The sequence below is a fragment of the Sturnira hondurensis genome, unplaced genomic scaffold (assembly GCF_014824575.4).
Source record: "Sturnira hondurensis isolate 20B ecotype Veracruz unplaced genomic scaffold, ASM1482457v3 Scaffold0020398, whole genome shotgun sequence".
Taxonomy (NCBI): domain Eukaryota; kingdom Metazoa; phylum Chordata; class Mammalia; order Chiroptera; family Phyllostomidae; genus Sturnira; species Sturnira hondurensis.
In genome coordinates this window covers 277736-288546 of record NW_028093029.1, presented here as the reverse complement: position 1 = coordinate 288546, position 10811 = coordinate 277736, and the positions used below count along the sequence as shown (strand labels likewise).

Genomic DNA, 10811 nt, shown 5'->3' with positions numbered 1-10811 from the left:
TCCTGGCACATCCTTGGTGCCCCAAGATTGACTCCCTTGCACGTCCTGTCCCACTCAGAGCAGACCCAGCCTTTGCTGAGCGTGGCTGCAGAGCTGCGGGACGTAGGTGAGGCCGTTCCCCCCCGGGGAGAGTTGTGCACAGGGTTCTGTCTTTCTTGTCACCTTTCTTGACGCTGACTTTTTAACGTATCCGAATACCAGGACTTATTTTTGAAGACTTGGAAGTTCACAAACGAACAGACGAGGTCATCTCAGGTCATCATGAAAAGGAGTGCGTTTGATCAGGACCTGAAACTCCAGCGAGTTTATGGGATGCCTGCCAGCACACGGATGTCCGCAGCCCAGTGAGTGGTTCTGGGGACGGGACATGCCCTCGCGACTGAGGGACGATGGACATAAAGCCAAAAGCTTCTCTGTTGTCAGAACTCCTGGGAGGCAAACCCTGAGGTACCCCTTCCAGCACTGTGAGCCTGAAATGCCCCGATCTTCTCGTCTGTGACGTGAGGGTGACAATGGTACCTCTCTCACTCGGTAATTAAGCAAATTAATGCCGTACTATATGGGAAATACCCAGAGTACTGTCTGGCAATTAGTAAGGAACATGTGTAACTCCTTGCCTAAAATAAGCAAAGAAAACCATTCCCAAGTGATTCTAACTCACTAAGGGCGTCCAACCTTTTGGCATCTCTGGGCCACACTGGAAGAAGAGTTGTCTTGGGTCACCCATTAAATATACAAACACTAACGAAAACTGATGAGCAAAAAAAAAAGGGTTTTAGGTAAATTTACAATTTTATGTGGGGCCGCGTTGCTCATAATTAAATGAGAAACTTGGGATTTAAAAAATACACTAAAAAAAACAAGAGTGACTGCAACCGCCTGCGGAAGGCAGCATTGTAGCCTTTATGGGACCAGATCAGCATTTCGAAACCCGTGATGAGTGGCCTCGCTCAGTGACAGGACAGGGTGCCGACCGCCGACTGGCTCTTCTCAGGTCCCTCCCCAGCTCCCCACCCTTACATTTATCTCCCCTTCCCTCAGCTTTATAAACTGAGAATGCGCCCAAAGCAAGGAAGCCTTTCTGTGCGTTTCACTGATGGAATAAAACTGGCTCTCCTCCGGGTTTATTTTCAAGAGTAGTTAAGTATTTCTGTTTTCTCTTAAAAGGCTCTAAATGTTATTGGTTTAATTGGCATTTTAGATTGGAAATTACGGAATGAAGAGTTTCCAGGGCCCATTTTAAGTTTCGAATCTTCAGTGTTATCAGGCCTTTTTAATAGACTCTTCCCCCAAAGGCAAACAGTTTCAAGGTGATTTGCCCCGCGGCCCTGATGGGACTCTGCTCACGCTGCACGTGTCTGGCCCTGTCGCCCTCGGCTGGTCTGTCCCTACAGAGGAAGCCCCTGGCAGACCCCATAACCCCGCAGCGACAGCGCCGGGTGGCAGCCGTGAGGTCCTTACTCGGTTTCCAGCGCACAGGGACGTTCACTGACGTTTACTACAAGGAGGAGTCCAGGCATTCTCAGCGTGGACTTTATCGCTTTCACTTGTTGCCAGTGGCAAGTGCGTGATTAGTGCTTCACGACCTGAGGTGTTGCTGTCTGGGTCCTTACGGAACAGGTGTAGGGAAACCGGGCGTGTGGTCCGTGTGTGGGTGGGGTGTGCAGGTCCTGCTGCGCTGCCTGGTGGTTGGCAGGGGGCGGGGCCTGCTGTGCTGCCCGGTGATTGGCAGGGAGGGGGCGGGGCCTGCTGTGCTGCCCGGTGATTGGCAGGTAGGGGGCGGGGCCTGCTGTGCTGCCCGGTGATTGGCAGGTAGGGGGCGGGGCCTGCTGTGCTGCCCGGTGATTGGCAGGGAGGGGGGCGGTGCCCCCGGCAGCCTGGTGACTCCTTGATCACTGGCCCTGAAAATAGCCACCTTCCTTCTATAGATGAGAAAGGAATGATCTGTCTCTTAAGTAAATGAATAAAGCACATTCAGCCGTGTCTGTGCAGGGGAAAATCAATGTCGTTTTAATGAGCAAACTGATGAGTGAGGCCCCAGAGGCCTCTACGCGGGAGGGCCCTTCCTGGGGCCCAGCCAGGGGAGGGTTTGTGAGGGTCTTCGGCGCACAACATCCTCTCTGCGGTCTCATTACGCCCAAGGGAAATGGAAATTGGGAAACGCATCTGATCAGCCTGCTAAAGCGCCCCCTGCTCCACTCTCAGGAGAGACGGTGCACCGAGAGAACCGGCCCCACGCCGGCACCGGGACCTGAGCCTGGCCTGCGCCGCAGCGCACGCCTGTCCTTTAAGCTCCCAGGCCGCGGCGCTTGGTCCAGGCGGCCCCAGCCGACGAATCAGCCCCATCTCGGGAAGGGAATGACCACAGTGGCTCCCTTTGCCCAGACCGGCCATGTTTATGAGCCTCCAGGGACCAAGCCCTGCCCCAGCGGTCCCGTGTCCCTTCCTCATCGGCTTGTTCTGTGTACCCACTTCTTACAACACACTTAACATTCCTACCCGCCGGACCATCTCTTCCCAGCCTGTCACCAAGGAATAGAGACACACCAGCCGATTCTGCAACAATTTGCTTAACTTAACATATTAATCAGGTTTGTGATTTTGCTTATTTATTTCAGTGTGTTTTGTGCTTTTACTCGGTTTTCTCTGGCATGAAAATGCATCATTTCTGCTCTCCCCACAGGACACCGTTTAACCAGTAGGTTTAGAACTTCTGGAGAATGCACGCCAACCAGGCGCCCCGACCCTGGAATTACGACTGCAGGCAGACCCCATTATCTCTCTCGGTCTCCTTTCTTCCCCTGCTCTCTGTCTCAGCTTGGAGCCCCACACGAGATATTTTTGCAAACCCCAACAATGATTGGCTTCTCCCCACCTCCTGTGAGATAAAGCAAAGCATAGAACTTAAGAAATGTGCTGGGGAAAGATATTTCTTTCATGCTGGCTGTTCCCTTCAAGATCTAAGTGTTATCTCACAGAAGCAGAATCCAAATTGAGCCCAAGATGAGAATATAGTTCTTCTCATCGAGAAATATGTTTCAAGCTCCTAACAGAGTCAGAGTTGAAGAGAATTTGGGAATGGGTTTGGTGCTAATAACTCAGACTGCTGTGACCTTAGAGACTGTTCATCAGCTCACTCATTTGTGTATTTCTACAGTAACTCATCTGTTCGTGTTTAACAAATAACTATTCTGGGTAAGAAATTCATGAGGACAAATGAAATAATAGGATGAATAAATGAAAAGAATGAAATTTGAAGGTAAACCTGAACTTCAATCTTAATTCTATTACTTATAAGAAATGACCTCATAAAAATTACTAAATTTTGTTACTGTATTATACAAGGTCTAATGAGAAAAAGTCCAGCCATTGTTAACATAATAAGAATGGTGTGCATGATGTCAGTGTAACCTGTCAGCCAAGGAGAGGGGACTGGAATGCACATGCATGAACAATGACAACTTCGCTGCACTAGTCAGTGGGGGTGGTGATGCTGCTGAGTGAGCACGTGTCCTGTGTGGCCGTCACATTCAAAATGACTGAGTGAGCTGAGCAACAAACCTGCATCCAATTTTGCGTTAAAGCTTGAACATTCCTCCCAACTATTTGGATGATTCAAAAGGACGCAGCTCTGGGCAACCAGTCGTTGGCAGCTCCATCACAATAACGCGCCTGCTCATTGTCTGCTCACTGTCTCAGGGTCACAGAGTTTTTTGGTGAAACATCAAACCACCCAGGTGACTCAGCCCCGCTACAGCCCGGGTTTGGTGCCCTGTGACTTGTGGCTTTTCCCAAAGGGAAGAGGTTTCAGACCCTCGATTCAGGAAAATACAACAGGGCAGGTGATGGCGATTGGGAGAACTGTGTGAGGTCCCAAGGTATCTATTTTAAAGGGGACTGAGATGTCATCGTCCTATGTGCAATGTTTCCTACATCTTCTTCAATAAATGTCTCTATATTTTACATTACATGGCTGGATAACTTCCAGAGAGACTATATATAGAACTATATATCAACTGGTTGTGCTTCTCCAGAGAACTCTAACACACTCTCTAAGAAACAGGTAAGTTTCTAAACACTTGCTGTCTGCATCCTCTCTAACCAGATACACTGTGTGCTCCTTGAGTCTTGCTTGGATTTCACTGGGGAGGGGATGTAGCTCCTCCGCCACAACCAGCCGCAGAGCAGACACTCAGCCACCAGGGGTGGTCATGTGGAAGCTCATTGCGGAGACGGGATGATCAGACACCTCTCTGACTTGGAGTCACAGAATGTTACACGATCGGATCCTCGGTGGCCACGGCGTCTCGCCAGACCCACGTAGCAGCCGCGAGTAGACCGCCGTCCTCCCGTGCGGTTTCCACAGGACGACCTGAAACCCACCAGTGCAGGAGGTTGGACACTGTGAGCCCTGGCTCCACACCAGCCTTTCCCTCGTGGGTCTAGTGACGGCCGACTCCGTGGAGGTGTGTGCCCTTCGCTCCGTGCCTGTTCCGTTTCCGTTCCTGCTTTGTCTGCGGTGCTGAATCCAAACACATCGAACGGCAAGGGACTCCCGAGTTGCACGTGACACCGACTCCCCCTCTGGCCCCCTGAGACTTTCCCCCTCTGTGATGCACATCTTTAAAACAATCAGGAGAACTAAGTTTTGGAAGCAGGAGAGGGGCTGGCCCTTTCCCAGGCCTCCCCGAAGAGCCAGCGATGTTTGTCTGCTGACAGGCGAACTGAAGACAGAGGACTCCCACTGGCCTCCACCAGCTAAACCACCCGTCAGCAGCCAAGGCGCGGTTTTCACTTCAAACGCAAGGTGAAAAGCCCCCACCACGGTTTGCCAGACGAGGCACTGGAGCAAGCGCGGTCCAGTGACTGCGAGAAGGCACCGGGGCGTCTCCAGCGGGAACAGGGATCCCAGTGGGAGGCGGTTGAGTTGAATAGGATTCAAAGGTGTTTGGTTTCTTTGAAATAATTTTAATAAATCTAAGCAATAAAGTTTGATTCCAATGAACATTTGTGAGAAGGTGGGTGTATTAGGGTCATGACAAAAATGATTGAAATGAAGACAAAACCAAACAGGTAGGATGGTGAATATGACATTGTTGATTTCGTCTTTTCTGGGTTCAGTGTTTGCACCAAGCAAGCCACAGAGTCACACTTCCCTGGCTTCCTAGTCTGACCCTCGGGGGGTCCGGCAGGTCCGGAGATTCACAGTCCGACTGCACAGTGTCTGCGCTGCCGCAGTAGTTAGGGTGCCGCGGTGTGGGCATGTGCATGAACAGAATGGGAGAGGGAGTCGGAAACGGACGGACGCAGACGAGGCTGGTGGACACAATGGTATTGCAGTGATGCTGTGGGCAAGGGCAGTCTTTTCAACAAACGGCACTGGGACAGGTGGACATCTCTACACAAAAAGAAAAAGCTGTACTTGAACTTTGCACCAGGTGCTGTCGCCCCTCCCGTGCAGGTCTGAAGGGCACAGGCCCTCCTACGTACGGGTGTTTCATCTGACCCACGCAGTTCAATCCTCCTTGTTCAAGGGTCTGCCAGCTGCTGAGAGTCCGTGTTCTCAGAGGCCGACTTCAGTCATGGATGGATTTTGGACTTTGTGGGCAGTGGGCACCCCTGACCCCACATTATTTGTGAGTCTACTGTAGCAATATATTTTTGGTAAATTAGACTTAATTGAAATTTAAAAGCATCTGCTCTTTAAAACATGTTGGTAAGAAAATAAAACGACAAGCCCAAGCCACAAGCTTGGAGAGAAAATCTGAAAAGCACATATTTGATGAAGAACTTGGACCGAGGACACATGTGGGACTCTTATGATTTAGTTATAAGAGAGACACAGCTCCAAAAATTTGAACAGACCCCACAGAAGCAGAGACATGGAAGGCAAGGGGCTGGTGAACAGACATTTCATCCTATTCATCGTGAGGGAAACGAAAATGAAACAGGACACGGCTCTGTGCCTGCCAGGGCAGGCAAATGATAACGACGATAACGATGCCGCTAATAACGAGCACGGAGCTGACGAGGACGCAGAGCCACTGCGCTGCTGTGTGTCGGGGCGGGGAACGTGACACGGCCACGTCGGAAAACCGTTCAGCAGTTTCGCACAAAGCTGAACCTGCAGTTACCAGCGACGCCACTGCCGGGTTTATCCAGGAGAAACGAGGAGCCGAGTCTGCGGGGAGGCCTGTGCCTGGCTGGGCTGTGGGGCCGCTGTGCCCGTATCAGCCCAGACGGGAAGTGGCCTGGGTGCGCCGTGCCCGGCCAGTGAATGACCACACTGTGCACGTCCCCACGGAGAAATGCCGGTCAGCAGGGACAGTGGCCGTGCCCCTGACGTGCACAAATGCACTCAGGAGCCTCTGACATGTCATGCTCCGGGAAGGAACCTGGGCACAGAAAGCTGTAGAAGACGCAGATACAGACACAGAAATCTGTAAATGCACAGATTTCCCTTTATAGTGCGTTCCAGGAAGTAGAAGATTGTGGAGACAGAAATGCAGATTTGGGGGGGGAGGAATTTGACACCAGGGGGCCCGAGGGAACTGGGTGATCATGGAAACATTTTGGTTTTCAGTCGTGTGGGGGGTCGCATGACTGTGTTTGTCAAACTTGCGGAACCGCGCATCTCGAAGGGGGGTTTCATTGTGTACGTACTGCACCTCAGTAGAACTGACCAAAACAGTAATGATGATAATAATAATAATAATAATAATAATAACAATAATAGTAGTCAAATGACTGACCGGAGAAGTATATTTGCAGGAGAAGGCAAACGCGTCCAATGAGGAAAACACAAAGAGCACCTAAAGGTAACTTCAAAAGAAGAAGTGACTAGAAAGTAATCGGTAGAAGAAAATCACAACGAAGAAAACCAAAAGCTTCTGGGTGGAACAGCCAGTCAGTGCGGCAGCCAGGACTCTCCCCAACCCCAAGTCCAAGGGCACTGAGCCTGGCAGCTGAGCAACCCCGAAAGCCCAGGCCTGGCAACCCCACCTCTGAATGCGTCCTTGGCGGAAGCCCTTGGTGCAGGGCAAACTTTTAAGTGCGAATGCGCCCTTTGTCCTATGATTTGTGACACTGAGCAATGACACACGTGAGGAAACCAATGAGTAAAACACAGTCTTTACACGGCAGAGCTCTGGGAAGAGGCGGCGGGAGGAAGCCAGGGCCTCGCGCCACAGCCAGGCGGTTGGCTGTAGAAGTCTGGCCGCAGAGGGGCAAATCCCATCCTCACCAGTGACTGCAGGGGGGCCTCTGTGATGAAGTGCTTGGAGTGGTGTGTACACCTAAAAGTCCCATTGAAGTGGTGATAAAAACACATCAGTATCGGCATGGATACACTTAAAATGATTCTAATATGCAATTACAAATATATGTACAATTGCGTTTGTAATCGAAAAGAACACTAGAACAATAAACCGTGTAAACTTATAAATGTGTGTATGGAAAATTCCCTGAAATGCTCCTGAAAACCGCATGCGTTACTGGGACGACTTTGAAAAGACAGGGAGGGGACTCAGACTGGGAGTGGCCCAGGAGGGGCTCCTATCTGTCGCGTTTTATTTGAGAGAGAGAGACAGGCAGAGAGACAGACAGAGAAAGAGAGAAAAATGTGATAGAACGGTAACAGTTGCGACTTTAGGTATTCCAGAAAACTGCTCTTGAGTTTGCCTTTTCTTCACTTATTTTTCACTGTTGCAGTGGGTTGGCTCAGTTACAGTCTGAGGAGATCAGGGAGGTCTGCATGTAAGTGGAGGGCTTCAGAGACCTGGGCACTGACCTTTCTGCGTGACACATGCCGAGGATGCGTCCTAGAAATGTACAAGGTCGGTCTGCTGCCGGGTGACCCCTGGGGACAGCGGCCCAGCTGCTGTGCCCAGTGTCTGGAGAGGGGCCAGAGGCTCGCAGAACCGGGTCCCGGGCCCAAATCTAGCAGTAATGGCCAACAGGTGGATGGCCTTCTGGGCCAGAGGGTGTGGACAGTCGCACCCTGGGGGAGGGGACGGAGGGCACCCTGCAGGCCCACAGAGGGTTGGTTCCCAGAACTCGGGGCCCAGCGGATGCGAGGAACAAAGCAGTGGTCAGGAGCTGACAGTTTTGCTCTTTCTTCCAGGGCCCCACGTCTGTCCGAGGAAGGGCGTTCCCACATCCAGTGGGACATTGTGCGGGGAGAGAAAGCGTCCGCTTACAGACTGGCTGGGTTTGTGGGGTGACTCGGAGAAGCAGTCACCGCTGGGGTCACTAGGCCAGCCTGTGGGTGCCCCCGAGTTGGGTTCCTCCAGGCAGTGGTGGTGTGCCTCCAGTTATAAAAGAAAAAAAGACCCTTCCCATCATCACCCTTTTCCTTGACGTGCCATGCAGCGTTTTTGTCCTCAAACGCTCAGCCCCACCCGGAAGGCCCGGGAGTGCCTCCTCCCGCCCAGGACCCGCTTGGAGCTGCTCCCGCTCCCATCCCTCCTGGGCTTCTTCCCCCTTCAGGGGCACGTTTACGAGCACCCGCGTGATTCACCCCCGTTTGTATGAAGCCCACGAGCGGCTCTGATGAGGTGCTGACCTAATTAGGAGCGGGTGGGGGTGTTAATTAGAACTGACTTGTTCCCGAGTTATTTCCAGGTTAACTCCCAGAGGTGGGAGCTGGCCTGCAAAAGCAAGAACTTCTGGATCTTAAAAAGCCTATTTTTTAGCAGAATCAACTTGAACAGGATGGGAGATGATGAGAAACCTGTCGCCTGTGAAGACGGAGTCGACCGTCAGCAGTGCCCGGGCCCCCGGTGCCAGGCGGCAGAGAGCTGCGGGGTGAGGGTAATGGGTGCCAGTAGCTCGTGAGGCCCAGCTCATTCTCTCGGTGAGTCAGAGCAGTGCCACGTTCAAGAGGAGGCCGAGGATACGCCCCTTCTCCTCCTCCTGCTCTTTTTCCTCCATTAATCCAAGAACGTGCTTCTCTTTCTTGGGGTAGAAACTAAAATACACTCCACAATGTGAAGTTCAGTGATGTGTGCAATGCCAGCAGTGAATACTCTTCAGTGCAAATGTTCTTAAGGAAGGTAAACAAGGTCACGTTAGTCTCTTCTATCTTATATAAATAAACTTAATAGATTCGGGCCGAGACAAAGGCAGGTCGAATGTCCTTTTATCTTTGCAGAGCATTGGAATCTCGACTCTGTGTAAGAAACCTGTGGTTTGAGTCTTAATTCTGCCTCCATCTTATTGCGCAATTAAGAGGGGTTTACTGAGCACTTCTGAGACCATTTCTCTAGCACCAGTTGACCAGAGGATGTTAAAGCCCTGCCCGGCTCTAATACTTCAACTTCATTGCTTCGGGAAACGGCCACCATCCCTGAAACACCACTTAGGTGCAGATTAATGATCACAGCCATGCATATCCATGCCCTTCTGTCAGGAATCCAAACAAAGCAGAAAACTGTGAGTCAGCCTTGACCGTAAGCAGAGGCAAACGCCTCCGATGAGACAGGCTCCTCAGAAGGCACACAGGAAACGCCGTTCTAGCAAACACTTCTATCTGAAGCCCCCCTAACAGGGTCGCAAGGAACCCTTCTAGGCCCCCCACCATTGAGGTCCGCTGTCATGAACACCAAGGACGGGGTCTGTGGCCCTAAAGCTGGCCTCCAGCTCCAGATGTGGGGGGTGGGAGTGTGTCACAGAGAAGGCGGCTGAGTTCTGGGCCCAGGGACCATGGTCAGGTTACGCTCAGCCAGTGACCACCAGGATCACGCGGAGCAGGTCAACCAGAGGACGAGTGGAAGGTGGCCCTGGTTGCTGAGGCTACTGCGTGTGGCACTCGGAGAAAGCCACTGTAACACCCGTGAAGAAAAAGACAAGCTGTTTGGAAGCTGGCCGAGGTGCCCCTGACACCCTGGTGGGAGGGAAGGGAGGTGCACGCAGTTGCGTGTGGTGGGAGGAAGGCTCACCGCCCTGCAGACGAACGGGGAGCCTGTTTGCAAACCCGGCTTTGAAGGTCAGGCCACAGGACATTCCTGGAGCAGAAACTGAGTGGCCCCTTCCGAAGTGTGTCAGAGCAATTCAAGTGCAGTTGCATGCGGTGTGATGAGTTCCCCTTAAGCAATGACCTAGAGACCCCTCCTTCTATAAAGTGGTGAGCACAGAGCAGGAAGCAGTCACTCGGGGACACACCCAGCTCTGCAAGGGTATAAAACATGCAGTCCAGACCATGGCCTTGAACTCAGACTCTGCTCCCAGTCACGCCACTGAACACAGCCTCCGCCAGCATGTCCTCCAGCTGCTGCTCTGGAAACTTCTCCTCCCGCTCCCTGGGCAGCTCCCTGCGCTGCCCAGCCTCCTCCTGCGGCTCCTCCCACCCCAGCAACCTGGTCCCCAGCAGGGACCTCTGCTCCTCCAGCCCCTGCCCACGGGGCCCCTCTCTCCACAGTGGCTACCAGGTCACCTGCTGGGCACCCAGCAGCTGCCGGCCGTCCTGCTGCAGCCCGAGGGTCTCCATGCTGGGCAGCCCCTGCCAGACCCCTCTCCCTGGGGCTCTGGGCTGGGGGTCCAGCAACAGCTGCTCCCTGGGCTCTGGGGCCGGTGGCCTCAGACCCCTGGGTTACAGAGTCTGTGGGGTCCCCGTCCTGAGCCCTGGATCCGGATCCTGCCGCCCGACCTGCGGGACCTCCAGGAGCTGCCAGACTTCCTGTTACAGACCAGCCTGTGGATCCAGCTGCTACTGACCATCTTATTCCGTTTCTAACCCTGTTGCCCGCTGCCGTCCGTGCCTGTACCCATGACCTTCTTTGTCTGCGTCACCTGCAGGATGGGTGGCTCCCTTA

The 10811-nt window shown here is 52.7% G+C and overlaps 1 protein-coding gene across 1 annotated transcript; it reads left to right on the top strand.

The window, feature by feature from the left end:
• Positions 1-10256: 10256 nt before the first annotated feature.
• LOC118975641 (keratin-associated protein 13-1-like) lies at positions 10257-10755 on the top strand. The gene has a single exon (XM_037029675.1). The coding sequence runs from the start codon at positions 10257-10259 to the stop codon at positions 10710-10712; it is 456 nt and encodes a 151-aa protein (XP_036885570.1). The 3' UTR covers positions 10713-10755.
• The last annotated feature ends 56 nt before the right edge of the window (positions 10756-10811 follow it).

Coding starts and splice junctions, on each gene's coding strand:
- LOC118975641 (XM_037029675.1), top strand. CDS start 10,257: ATGTCCTCCAGCTGCTGCTCTGGAAACTTCTCCTCCCGCTCCCTGGGC.